The sequence below is a fragment of the Plecotus auritus genome (assembly GCF_963455305.1).
Source record: "Plecotus auritus genome assembly, chromosome: 4".
Taxonomy (NCBI): Eukaryota; Metazoa; Chordata; class Mammalia; order Chiroptera; family Vespertilionidae; genus Plecotus; species Plecotus auritus.
Window position 1 is genome coordinate 38,909,422 of NC_137775.1, and position 14,300 is coordinate 38,923,721.

Below are 14,300 nucleotides of genomic sequence, written 5' to 3' on the forward strand. Positions count from 1 at the left end.
TTCTGGATGATGTCCGTTTTGTCTTTTAGTTGTAGTTTTGAAGTTGTTGTGCGAGGCAGCAAGTTCAGGTGTTTACCTATGCCGCCATATTGATTTCTCAAGGTTACCCTTTGATCCTCTAAAAGCAGCAGGTCATGAGCCTCTTTGAATTTTCTTATAAATTCAGATTTTCCCCCCAACATTGGTTTATTCTTATCATATGAGCAATAAGCCTTTACTAAATACTGGCTTATCTTTGTGTCTCTGATTGTATTTGTTAAGGTAAGAAACATTCAAATCTGTAAAAAAAAAAAATGTGAGTTTATTTGAGCCAAACTGTGTCAACAATTTCTGGGAAGCAGAATCTCCAGAGAATGGAGGTTTTTCACCTAGTTTTATAAATTACCGTGAAAGGAGGAAATGAAATCTGCTGGTGATAGATTAGAGGTGGGAGATAGCAAAGCGGGGAAACTTCTGGGATTGGATAAAAAGTAAAATGATAGACACATGCTTCTTTTACATATATGGGTACAGGATAGTTATCAATCAACAATTAACAGTAACAATAAAGGAATTTGTGGTCTCCATTCTGGCACTTCGGTTGTGCCCTGAGGGGTGGGGATGGAGGGGGGGGGGGGAGTTGCAAGTTACCTTGACATTCCAAAGGTATGTTATCATAGATGCAAAAAGACAATAGGCTCAGTTAAGATAAAAGTTGATCTTTGTCAGGGAAGATACTGGCCTTAGACAAAATTATCCACCATAGACTGCTTTTTAATTTTAAAAGTTTTAATTTCAGTCTACCCTTTGTGGTTAATTTTTGGTCTCAGAGTTTGCAAGGCCACCACACAGGCCTTCCCTGAGTTAGTCAGGTTAACATGTGGCCCCTTTTTGCCTACATATTATAATAACCTGATTATAGTCAATTGTGGACAGATTACTTTAAAAATTGTTTTGAATTTGTTTATTAATTTTAGAGAAAAAAAAGAGTGAGTGAGAAACATCGATTTTTTATTCCACTTATTTATTATATATTCATTGGTTGATTCTTGTGCGTGCCCTGACTGGGAATCAAACCTGCAACCTTGGTGTATTGAGATGATGCTCCAACCAACTGAGCTTACCTGGTCAGGATCCTAATTACTGTTTTTATTCCTTTCAAACTGAAGAGCTCTTCAAAATCATTTTTCTTTGCCCATCTTGTGCTATTTACTTAAAAATAAAACAGCATTTTTATAAAATGGGTAGATATCTCAGCTATTTAGTTGGATAGACTAGCACTAGGAGGGGGAGTCCTTTTGCATCTGTTTGCAACTCTAACATCATCGATGTGTTTGTTCTTTATCTGGTATGGAAAATCCAGTGTGTGTGTCCAATCTGCTCAAGTGAAAGTGGTCTTCGCCAGCCTAACAATTACAGGGCTTGTGAGTGGAAAGAACATTTTTTCATAATAAACTTTCAAAATAAAACATAGTTAGAATGTGGAATTTTGGAAGGCTTCTTACACTAACACAACTAATGAGAATTATGTAACTTAGGAAGGATCCGGTCAGTGTGTTTAACCAAGCTTATCTTACTGCCCTGCTGTCTTGGGCCAGATGTTGCAAGTCCAGTTTGGCAGCCTATGCACCTGAGGTGGGGACCTTGTTGATTTGTCCTTTCTTAACCCTAGTGCCACCTCAGAGACATTTGCATTTTAACTACAAATCATACCTTTATTATGTATATTCTTTCCCACTTTGCTCGGAGGAAGAACTGGCCTTCTGAGCATAGCCAAAGACATTGGTCCCAGCTATTCTTGTGTTTCACCAGGCACCATGTTTTTATTCTATAGACGAATTTTCCTTTCACATATTTTTTCATGTGCCCTATGAAGATGAATGTTTCATTTAAAGTAATAAAAACATGGAATTGAAATACATTTGTGTCTGCCTCTTCCTGAGGGCATTTTTATACATGAACTTTTTTTATTCTAAGTAAGACCTGAGGTTCATAAAGCCCACGCATTGCTGCCACGCCCTGCCCAGCTCTGCCTTGCTTTGTCCTGGAGGTGCTGCTACTGCCCCCACTCTGGCCTCTACCTCTGAAAACTTTTCCTCTACAAATGATTTCTTAATCACAGCTTTGTTATTTATAATGAGAAAATTAACAGGCATCTGTAGATATTATGGATAACTTTGGCCAAATGTGCCAAATTAATTATTATTGTTTGTAAATCTCATGCAAAGAATGACTAACCAGAATTAGTCAGTACAGAGAGCAGTGGACAATGTAAGTTTCCCCACTGCCGTGTGTGTGTGCCAGTGTAGCTCATCTCCCAAAGAATTCCAGCCAAACGTGTGGTTATAGTGGTGGCAGGCTATGATTTTCAGTCAACAAAATGTATTAACAAACTAAGCTGGATCTGACCCAGGAGCCTCTGATGAAAGTGGCTCACTTCTCCATCCCGTTGTGATGATCATCTCTTCTTTCATCAGTAACTCCCTTCTCCTGTTTCCTTCTCCTAGCACTCCAGTTCGCGCCTGAATTACCAAAGCAGTGTTCAGGGATCCTCTCAGTCCCAGAGCACACTAGGCTACTCCTCCTCATCTCAGCAGAGCACCCAGTACCACCCGTCTCACCAGGCCCATCGGTACTGACTCTTGCAGCCCAGAGCAGACTCCAGCAATATGATGTCCGCATTGAAGAGAACCAAAAATGCAAAAACTATGATGCCATGTAAAACTTACCCACGTGAGTGGAAGACTGTATTCTGAGCATCTTGCAGGACTGATGTCTCTTCTTGATTGACTTAAAGAAGATTTTTGTGAAGTTTCCCCAGCATCCTTTCCCTGCATGTGTTCCATCGTGACTTCTCTGATCGGGCGTCTGATCTAATCCCAGCACTTACCTTCTGTAACCTTCAGCATTTTTTTGAAGGATTTCCTGGTGCACCTTTCTCATGCTGTAGCAATCACTATGATTTATCTTTTCAAAGCTCTTTTAATAGGATTTTAATGTTCTAGAATCAGGACTCCAGTGGTGTATATAGTTTTATACTTCATCAGCTAACCTAGCAACACAGGTAAAAACATACCTTTTAAAGCACTATGTTGTTTTCATAAAATATAACTGTTTTGCTCATGGAAGTCTTAAACAGAAATTGTTATTGTCCCAAAGTACTTTACTAATATGTTTTTATTTATCTAGTTTCAGGGAAGGTCTTATAAAAAGACAAGTGGTGGGACAGAGGGAGCCTGCAACCAAAAACAGCGCACATCTTCGAAGTTAGTAAGTTAGTGTGCTTCATGCAGTGAAGAACTGAAGTGTGTGATATGTTTTATGTGATCATTTACATGGAACTTAGTTCCTAGAATCATCTTACCCTGAGCAGTAGTCAGTAATGAAAAATTATAAATTTAACTTCCTGTAGCTAAGTCTGTGTTAAAAGGGTTTTGAGAGCTTTGATGAAATGCAGTCCTCTGGTGACCTGCACCAGAGAGCTGAAGAGAACATGAACTGCACTAGGATTCTTTAAGGAGCAGTGCTGATCAGAGGATGTATTACTTTCCTTTGAAGGAAAAGCTTCTGGTGTGTATTGTACATAAAGTTGGCTTCTCTAAAGAGCTGTTGGTTTCTTCACATGTGGGCCATCTTGAGTAACTTTCTTACATAATCAAGGGTACTCGACAGAAGCCTGCCGATGAATCTGCTTTTAAAATAAAGAGCAGTGTTCTCCATTCGTATTTGCATTAGATATAGAGTGACTATTTTTAAGGCATGTTAAAAATTTAGGTTTTATTCATGTTTAAAGTATGTATTATGTATGCATAATGTTGCTGTTGTTACTGAAACGTAATTCTATCAAGAATCTTTTCATTGCACTGAATACTTCCTTTTGCCCCTAGGGGAAAACTAATAATTGTGCCTAAAAAACTATGGGCAGATAGTATACAACTAAACTAGATAAAGTGCATATTTGCATTTCCATGATCTATGAATCGGAGGCCGAGTTCTTTCTCAGTCAGTGAAAAGAACCCCTCACTCCCCTGAGTCACAAAGAAATGTAGACTTAGAGCTCTCCTTGTAATGTAAGGGACAGGACATTTGTGTTCTCTGAATGCTACTAGCAGCACCAGCCTTGTTTTAAATGTTTTCTTAGCTAGAAGAAATAGCTGATTGTTGTATATGCAAGTTATAAGCATTTTCTTACTGTTCTTTATGAACTTATCTACCTGGTTATATACTCTGGGTCCATACACAAGTAACATAAGACTTTAGACAGAAGCCAGTATATATTTTGCACTATTGCTGTGATCCTGTAGCCAGCAAGGACCTTACTGATTTCAGCATAATAATGCTTATTAATAATAAAGACTATATAGTGATGCTCACCAACACTGACACAGTTGCATGCATGCTCCATTGGAAGGAATTTCTGATTGTTTCCATGGTGATTTATGCTTTTCGTTTTCAAAATGAAAAATAGCCCTCTGCCTAATGTAGCTGCATATGTAAGGTTCTGTCCTGTGCCCTGAAGCCTCACTGTCCAGAGTTACTGGTCATCAGATGCTCACTCACCCTCACCGTGTACCCAGTGCTGTGCTGGATGGGAGATACAAAGGACTAGACAGACTTGCTGGCACTTAAGGAGCTTATGCTCCACTCCATGAAAGGGAGCTCTCCTGGGATGGGTGGCTTATAAGTGAAACCATCTTAGAATGTGGAGGTCCTTTTGTCCACTTCTAGACCCACTTGGACAGAGTCACTATTCCAAATTCTGCTCCACAATAAACAGTGTTATGGAGAGGTTTCTATGTCCAGTTACCTTCGAGAAAGCCAGCAATTCAGTATCACAGCAGGCATTCATGTACATTTGAAATGTTCATAGCAGCCTTTCAGTACGTGGGTGGCTCTTGGTAGGCAGAACACTATGAAGTAGCTGTAGGAAATTAAAATGAAAATAGAAGCTCTGTCCTGCCCTCAAGGGGACCTTACATTTAATGAAAGACATACCCAAGTATGTACATGAACCAAAATGCCATGTCCCTTCATACTTTATATACAACTTTGAAATACAGTTCTTGTGATATGTACTTACAGGATCATAGGACTACCTAGCATTCCTGGTGTGTAGTGAATTCTACTGGCAGAACTGATGGAGAGGCTGTAAGGGGATTTCTTCAGTTGTTCCCAATACGATGTTCTCCAGAATCAAGCCAGATATCCCCATTCCACACAGGACCGGGTTTCTGGTCATTGCACTGGCCCTGGCCCTTTCCTCCTATGGTCCTGCCTCAGAGTTGGTGATGCCTGTTATCTTTTTTTTTTTTTTAATTTCTTTATTGATTAAGGTGTTACATATGTGTCCTTCTTCCCCCATTACCCCTCCTTCCCCCCCAATCATGCCCTCACCCCCCTGTTGTCTGTGTCCATTGGTTAGGCCCATATGCATGCATACAAGTCCTTTGGTTGATCTCTCCCCCTTACCCCCACCCTCCCCTACCTTCCCTGTTATTTTTTAAGATAATTTTGATTTGTAATTTCCATTACCCTGTAAAGGGGCACAAAGCCTTTAACAAATTTATGGTCCCTAAAACTGTGGGACCTCAAAGGAGAACTATGAAGCTTTTTGAGGTTCAAATTTACCTTTGTAGTCCCCAAATGACCACATTCCTCTTTGAAAATTTATTACTGTCATGTCCCTGAGAATACAGGGGGAGATTCCTCAGCATATGGGAACACCTAAACCAGGGGTGGTCACAGAAAGGAAGGAATCAAAATGAAGGTGCTCTGCTCCCCATATTACAAATCAATTTGAGGTAGCTTTCTGGTGAGGTGTGTGTTTGGAAAAAGGGATTTCAGAATTTCAGGACAGCTGAGCTCAAGGGTAAGGCTGCCTGGTGGCAGGGCTGACACTAAGAGGCTGAAGCAATCCTTGTGAGGAAGCAGATCATGCAGTAACATACAGAAACCAAGGACTTGTATATTTTTATATCTGTGTGGTTTTAAAACTTTAGTACTTAGAATTTTGGCCTTCTGCACTACTCTTTTGCTCTTATAAACAATTTACCTTTAAGAATGGAAAGGGACGGCATTTACATATGTATTCACTGCCTCATTCCTGGTGAAGCAGCTGTTAGTTATATGCCTCTAAAACTATGCTGTTTTCTCTGCTAAAGAAAGAAAAAATAGTTGGACAATATTCTTGCCACTTAGTCTGCTTTGAATAAACTTATGTAGCCGAAACTATATAATGAAGGAAGAAATCTATGAAAATTGCAAACCCCAACCTATCTATGGTGATATCTTTGCAGGAAATGGCGGAAGGCAGTGAAATGGCAGTGAGAGTAAAGGAGGCTTGAAGGATTCAAGTATAAGTAACGTTTTATATAAAGCGTAGTAGTTTAGGTCCCCATAATCTTAAAGAATATCATAAATATCATAAAGCAAAGTTCATTGTTTTAGGATTTTTAAAAAATGTGTTGTACCTAAGGCCATACTTACTCTTCTATGCTGTCACTGCAAAGGCGTGATACGTATGTATTGTATGAAAAAATCCTTAATGCACTGTTATCTCCTAAATATTTAGTAAATTAATACTATTTAATTTTTTTAAAGATTTGTCTGTGTAGACACTAAAGGTATTACACAAAATCTGGACTGAAGATGTCCTTTTTAACAACAATTTAAAGTACTTTTTATATATGTTATGTAGTACATGCTTTCTTAAACTGCATAGTTTGTATTTCCCATAATTCCTATTTGTGAAGTGTGCTCGTTCTTATCTCACTTCAGTCATTTCCTGCATGCATCCCTCTTTATGGTTATAGAGATGACTGTATGCTCTCCACACTCCGCTGCGAGGTGTCGCTCAGGGCTGCTGCACCCAGCGAGGCCCGCCCTGGGGGTGCAGGACAAGCTGCCGCTTTGGAGCCGAGTGTCCCCACTTTTGAGTTGTCCTGGCCTCCTTCTTGAAATGACTGTTAAAACTAAAATAAATTACATTGCATTTATTTTATATTCTTGGTTGTAATAAAAATTTAATTGACTTTGTTTGTGTGTGGCTTCTTTAAGTATTAAAAACTCTTGTTATAAGTGTGAGTGTTAAAATTTGAACAGTGCGCCTAGAAGCTTTTTGATCACACTTGTCCTGCAGCAATGCAGCCTCCCTGTGAGTTGCCACATGGTGTTGTATTTAGGGTGTTTATGATCTCACAAAACCACAGAGGCAAGGCTTGCAAGTACCTCAGAAGCAAAATTACAGTTTTTAAAACATCTCCAAGGGTAACATCCTATTTTTGAAAACGAAAATTAAAATGGTGTTTTAGAAGAAAACAATAGGCAGCATTTTGTGGGGAGAGTGGCGCTCTGTTGTACCTGGCTTCCCCTTATGGTTTAGGGCCTCTGATGTTAATCCAAGGGTCAAAGGCATCGTGGAGTGAGTTGAAGAATGTTTTAAGTGACACACACAAAATTTCCATTTCTATTTGAAATAGATATTGCACATATCTAACTGCTTCACTGCTTGGCACAGATGGCTTTTTCAAAACTGCTATCCACAGGGTAGAGCTTCTCTTGGAAAGCTGTTTTTTGACCATGGCTGCCTTTCTAAGCAGCCACCTGGGTAAGAGAAAGTGGATGACTGCACAAACCCCTTACCTCCAGGGAAAGGGACCTGAAAGGTGGGTCTGTCTCCCCAGCGGAGTGTAAGTTCTTTGTGGACAGTGCCTAGGATTCCTCCTGCACTCCCAGCAGCTGGCAGGATGCTCGACACAGCAGATAATTAATATGGCGAGTCCCTAGCATCATTTCTGTACACTGGCATAGAATTCCCAGATCACTTAATATGTCATATTTATATTTGGACATGGATGCATGAATATAATTTCCATGAATAATGAAAATGCTAGAAATAGGCATCACTTCTTAAAATAGGTTCATTTCTTATATTTTTGGCTGCAAAGTCAATATAAAATATCACCCCAAAGGCACCATCTAAATTGCATTTAAATAAAAAATTAAGCCAAGTTCGCTGTACTCACCAATCTTAGGAAGCCATCTTTCTCCTGGCTGCCTGGAGGTGGGCATTTTAAAGCCTTACAGAACATTTTATCTAGCAGGCAGCAGAGAGCCAGCGTGGCCAAGAAGCACACACACCTAACAGGAACATGTGTTCATTTGATATAAATGAGAATACAGGGGAAAGAAATGAAAATATTGACTTAAAGCATTAAAATGTATTTAGCACATTCCTTCTGCCTTTTTAGACTTTTTCAGAAATTGCTTTTTTTCACACAAAGATGCTATAATGGACTGAATATTTGTTTGTCCCTCCCTCCTCCAAATTCTTATGTTGAAGCCCTTATCCCCAGTGTGGCTGAATTTGGAGATGGGGCCTTTATAAGGGTAAATGAGTTCCTAAGAGTAGCAGGGGTCCTCAAACTTTTTAAACAGGGAACCAGTTCACTGTCCCTCAGACCGTTGGAGGTGCGGACTATAGTTTTTTTAAAAAAACTATGAACAAATTCCTTTGCGCACTGCGGGCCTGGGACGAGTCAGCTGCTAAGCAGGACAGGCAGTGGCACCCGGCGGGCTGGATAAATGTCCTCGGCGGGCCACATGTGGCCCGCGGGCCGTAGTTTGAGGATGCCTGAACTAGAGCCTTGATCCAATAAGGTTAGTGTCCTTGTTAGAAGAGACATCCCTGCTTTCTCCTCCCCATCCCCTTTTTCTCCACCCTGTGTGTGTCTGTCTGTCTCTATCTCTCCCTCCCACCCCAACCCCCACCGCCTTACATGCATTGGCTGGTCCTGGGAACCCCGCTTTGAAAGATCTGGGTTCTCCAAGCAAATGCTATCCTATAATAAGTTTTCTTTGGTTGTAAGTTTAACCTAAACTCATTGAAGCCTGTACAACTTAAATTATAAATGTGCAAGATTTTATTGAATTCAGGTGCAGGTGCCATATTTGAGTTGTAACTGTAGGGTTAAGTTTCTCTTTCCTCTAGTGACATAATTCATAAGCAGTAAAATGCAGAGATTTTTAAGTGTACAGTTCAAAGAGTTTTGAAAACTGTATACATCCATGCAAATAAAACCCAAATCAAGAAATAGAACATTTCCATCACTCCAGAATGTTCTCATTCCCCTTTCTGGTCAATAACCCCACACTCACAGAGGCAGCCACTATTCTGATTTCTTTAAAAAAATACAACATTTTTATTAATTTCAGAGAGGGAGAGAAAAATAGAAACAGCAATGATGAGAGAGAATCATTGATGGCTGCCTCCTGCACACCCCACACTGGAGATCGAGCTCACAATCTGGGCATATGACCTAACTAGGAACTGAACCATGACCTCCTGGCTCATAGGTCAGTGCTTAACCACTGAGCCACACCGGCAGGGAACCATTGTTCTGATTTTTATCATCATACTAGAGACCCAGTGCATGAAATTTGTGCACTGGGGTGGGGGGGGTCTTTCAGCCCAGCCTGCCCCCTCTCACAGTCTAGGAGCCCTCAGGGGATGTCCTACTGACGGCGTAGGCCCGCAGCCTGGTCTCCCTCTGCCAGCTGATCAGGGGATGGTGCCACCCCATCACCCCGCTACTGCTGCCACTGCCGGCCACCAAGGTGTTTTCATCAACACGGACTCCGGTCCCTTCACCACGAAAAAATGACAACTTTCTTTAGGCATTTTCAAGATGTCTCTTTCATAGGATATGACATTTCTTTTTTTTTTTTTTTACCTTCACCTGAGGATATTTTTCCATTGATTTTTAGAAAGCATGGAAGAGAGAGGGAAAGACAGAGAGAAACATCAATGTGAGAGGGACACTTCGATTGGTTGCCTCCTGCATGAGCTCTGACCTGGGCCCTGGCCAGGGAGGAGCCTGCAACCTAGGTACATGCCCTTGATCAGAATCGAACCCAGACCCTGTGGTCCGCAGGCCAAGGCTCTATCCACTGAGCCAGACTGGCTAGGGCAGGATATGACATTTCTTAGCCCCTCCAGCAGCAGACCTTTGTTTTTTCCTCCAGGAGTGAGGTGGAAAAACCCTAGATCACCTTCTTGGATTCTTATTACCCAAGTTACCAAGAACACTGCAAGTGGCATACCAGAAGCTTAGCCAATGAGTGGTCAGAAAAGGTGTTTCCTCTGCAGCTCACGTGCAGAGGCGGGTGCTGGGGCCGGGCGGCAGCCACGGCTTGGGCACGCCCCCCTGCCTCTCCGCTCCCGGCTGAGCCATCCATGGCTTGCCTCACAGCACAAGCAGTCCCCTCCCACCCATCTGTGCATGCAACCTTCTGAGCTGGTCATGACTGTTACGGCGTCCCAGCTAATTTGCATATTACCTCTTTATATATATATATATAGATATTAACTTTGTCTTTTTAGGATTTTATGTAAATGGAATCATACAGTTTGTACTCTTTTGTGCCTGGATTCTTTAGTGCAACATAATGTTTTTAAGAGTCATCCATGTTGGGTATATCAGTAATTTGTTTCTTTTTATTGCTGAATAATATTCCATTGTATAAATGTAACACAATTTGATTAGTGATTTGTCTGTTGATGGGCATTTGGGTTTCCTGTTTGGGATTATTATAAAGAAAACTACTATAAATATTTTTGTATAAGTTTTGTTGTAGTCATGTTTTAATTTTCTTGGACTTACTTAGAAGTGGAATTGGTAGGTCACAGGAGGGGTGTGTATCTTTAAAATAAATTTCCAAAGAGTTTTATAATATACTAGAGGCCTGGTGCATGACATTCGTGCACTGCGGGGATGGGCAGTCCCTCAGCCGGGCCTGCACCCTCTCACAGTCTAGGACCCCTCCGGGGGATGTCCACCTGCTGTAGAGGTTGGAGAGGCTCCTGCCACCCCGCTGCGCTTGCCAGCCATTGAGTTCGGCTTCTGGCTGAACAGCACTCACCCTGTGGGAGCGCACTGACCACCAGGGGACAGCTCCTGCATTGAGCGTCTGCCCCCTGGTGGTCAGTGCACATCATAGTGACTGGTTGTTCTGCTGTTTGGTCTATTTGCATATTAAGGTTTTATTATATAGGATGTACCATTTTATACAATGCAAGTAATGCATGAACTGAGAATAAATTCTGTAATTGTAAGCCACCAAGTTTGTGGTATAATTTGTTATAGTAACCATAGAAAACTAATATAGATTTTGATCATGACAGATTATTATTTTTCTGATTAGCTTCATTTCATTTGCTGATATTTTGTTAAGGACTTTTGTATCTATATTTGCAGAGTATATTTATGGTTCTTTAAGTTTCTTGTGATGTCCTTGTCAAGTTTGGCATCAGGGTTATGCAGGACTCATAAAATGACTTGGGAAATGTTCTCTCTTCCTCTGTTATCTGAAAGAGTTTGCACAATATTTGCACAGCATGAGCTTGAATAATGTTGTTTCATTCAATGTCATTTTGTTATAATGTTTATGAGGGGGAAAATCTATTCCCAGTCAGGGGCAGTGTCTGTGAGGCGTTGTCCCCAGGTCTGCACGAGTGTTCTCCTGGTCCTCCCATTTCCTCCCATATGCCAAAGATGTGCATGTCAGGTGAACTGGCGTGTCTACATTGTTCCAGTCTGAGTGGGCGTGGGGTGTGTGCATGTACCCTGCGATGGAAGGGTGTTCTCTCCAGGGTGGGTTCCCACCTAGCGCCCTGAGCTGCCAGGATAGGCTCCAGCCACCCACAACCCTGAATGGAATAAGAGGGCTGGAAAATTATTATCTTACTTGTCTTTATTAGTTGTTCTCAAATGTATGTAAAGTTCACATTAATTTCAGTGTTTAATATTATAAGTGTTTTGGGTCTTTAGAAGTTTGGAGATGTTTTTATGACCAGAAATATGCATCAGGAACTTAACTCTTGTTTATATCAGTTAGCCTATGGTAAATTGGCTTTGGTTATAGGTCATTTTGCTTAAAGTTGCAATTTCCAAGAACCTGTGGATGACGTTAAGGGAGGACCTACTTTATTATTTCTTCCTTAAATATGTGGTAGAAGACACCAATGAGGCCTTCTGGGCTTGGAGTTTTCTTTATGAGAAATATCTGAATTATAAATTTGATTAAAGGATATAGAGTTAAGGAGAGTTTCTATTTCTTCTGGAGTCAGTTTGGTTAAGTTGTATTTTTCAACAAATTTGTTTCATTTACGTGATAATGTAAATATCTTTCTTAAAGACATGGAACTGTCAAAAGGAATGAGCATTTTCAGTTATGATAACATTTATTGTGTTAACTTTCACCAAGCACTTCCTATATGCACTTTACATATATTAACTCATTTAATTCTCACAACAGCTGTAAGAGGTAGACACTATTATTGTCCCCGTTTTTAATAAATGAAAAAAATCCCAGACAGAGTGGATAAGCAGCTTGTATAAGTCACACAGCTGATAAGCATCAGAACCAAGCTCATAAGCAGTTATTCTAGTGGCTCTCAAAGTGTACTCTCTGGACCAGCAGCATCAGAATCATCTGGGAACTTGTCAGAAATGCAAATTCTCAGACTCCACCCCAAAGCATTGAATCAGAAACTCTGCGGGTGGGGCCCAGAAATTCATTTCAATGAGCCTCCAGGTGATTCTGATGCTAAAGTTTGAGACTCACTGACTTTCACCACTCTCTTCTCACAGTACTCCCAAGTTACCTTCCAAAGGCTATCTTAATCTAGTTTTACCATTAGAATGTGCAAGTGCCCATATCTCTTGGCCTTACCGAAACTCACTATGATTCACCTTTACATTATGTACCAGTCTGATAGGCAAGGGTAGTGTCTTGTCTCTTTAAAAAACATCAAGCCCTGTAAGGCTCAGTTGGTTGGAGCATACAGTCCCATACACCAAAAGGTGCGGGCACATACCTCGGTTGTGGGTCCGGTCTCCTGTCCGGGCATGTGCAGGAGGCAACTGATCCAGGTTTCTCTCTCACATGGATGTTTCTCTCTCTTTCTCTTCCTCTCTCTCTCTAAGATCAATAAACATATTCTCCTGTGGGAATAAAATCAACAAACACATCCTACTGTTAAAACTATGAAGAAAATTTCATTTGTGTCTCATTTCAAGGAAAAGAAAATGCTAAAATATTAAAAGGAAAATAAAAGTAATACTTTCTAACAAAAGTATTGCAGTCCTTGCGGTGAGAGTCAAGTCCTGTCCCTTCTGCTGCCCTGCGTGGGCCCCTCTGCTCTGCGTGGCCTCTGGCGCCACTGACCTTCCTTTTGGGAGGGCTGTCAAACCCAGTGCTTCTAACTTGGCGAGGCAGCCACGTGCTTGAGTGCTAAATTAACCTCATTCTTTGAGAGTAGGGAGAAGCAAATGGGTTATCTTTTATAAATAATACAAAATTTGTTTTTGATCATGAAATACAAAGACTTTTTCAGCGTTTGTTAATAACACTTTTCTAAATTGTATGCTTTTCTTGGACCTCTGTGCACCCCTTGGCACTAGGTGCCAGCGTCCTGAACATCACTGAGGATGAGGTATAAGGAGCAGATTCATAGTTACCCCTACTGATAGCCTCAAAAGTGCTTAGGGGGCGTTAGCTGATGTGGCTCGGTTGAGCATCATCCCTTGAATGGAGAGGTTGCCGTTTGATTCATGGTCAGGGCACGTGCCTGGGTTGTGGGCTTGATCCCCAGTAGGGAAATGCAGGAGGCAGCAGATCAGTGATTCTCTCTCATCGATGATTCTTTCCCTCTCCCTTCATCTCTCTCTAAAATCAATAAAAACGTATCTTAATAAAAAACGAAAGTGCTTAGGGGAACCTAGTCCCCAATCTCAACATTTTTTTTGAGAGGGTATACCTTTCTCATATCCAAGAGCCGAAAAACCTTGACTGACTAAGTGTACCCATGAGTTGATTTGTGATGTTTCCCATTGTGTTTTCACCACATTGTAGAAAAGACCATAACATTTGAGCTGGTTAAATCTCACAGGGCTAATTCCCACTTACAGTCCCAATAATTATCGAGCTATAAAATTCACATCAGCCATGTCAACATGGCATGACAGATAGAACATGGGTTTTGGAGACAAATTTAGCCATGAAATGCAGCTCTTCTACCTCTGAGCTGTGCGGCCTAGGGTAAGTTATTTACCTCTCTGATCTTTTTTTTTAATATATTTTTTTATTGATTTCAGAGAGGAAGGGAGAGGGAGAGAGAGATAGAAACATCAATGATGAAAGAAAAATCATTGATTGCTACTTCCTGCACGTCCCCTACTGGGGATCGAGCCTGCAACCCGGGCATGTGCCCTGACCCCAGGAATCGAACCGTGACCTCCTGGTTCATAGGTCGAAGCTCA

General features: G+C 41.1%; 1 protein-coding gene across 7 annotated transcripts in view; it reads left to right on the forward strand.

The window, feature by feature from the left end:
- Positions 1 to 7,014, forward strand: part of CDK19 (cyclin dependent kinase 19) — a 134,870-nt gene extending 127,856 nt beyond the window's left edge. For 5 of the 7 annotated variants that reach the window (XM_080664217.1, XM_080664211.1, XM_080664212.1 and 2 more), the window contains 2 exons: positions 1,343 to 1,403; positions 2,487 to 7,014. In XM_080664217.1, coding sequence (XP_080520343.1) covers positions 1,343 to 1,403; positions 2,487 to 2,701 — 276 coding nt within the window. In that variant the 3' untranslated portion in view covers positions 2,702 to 7,014. The remainder of the gene's footprint in view (positions 1 to 1,342; positions 1,404 to 2,486) is intronic. The other 2 variants (XM_080664213.1, XM_080664216.1) reach the window with 1 other exon arrangement.
- Positions 7,015 to 14,300: the final 7,286 nt, after the last annotated feature.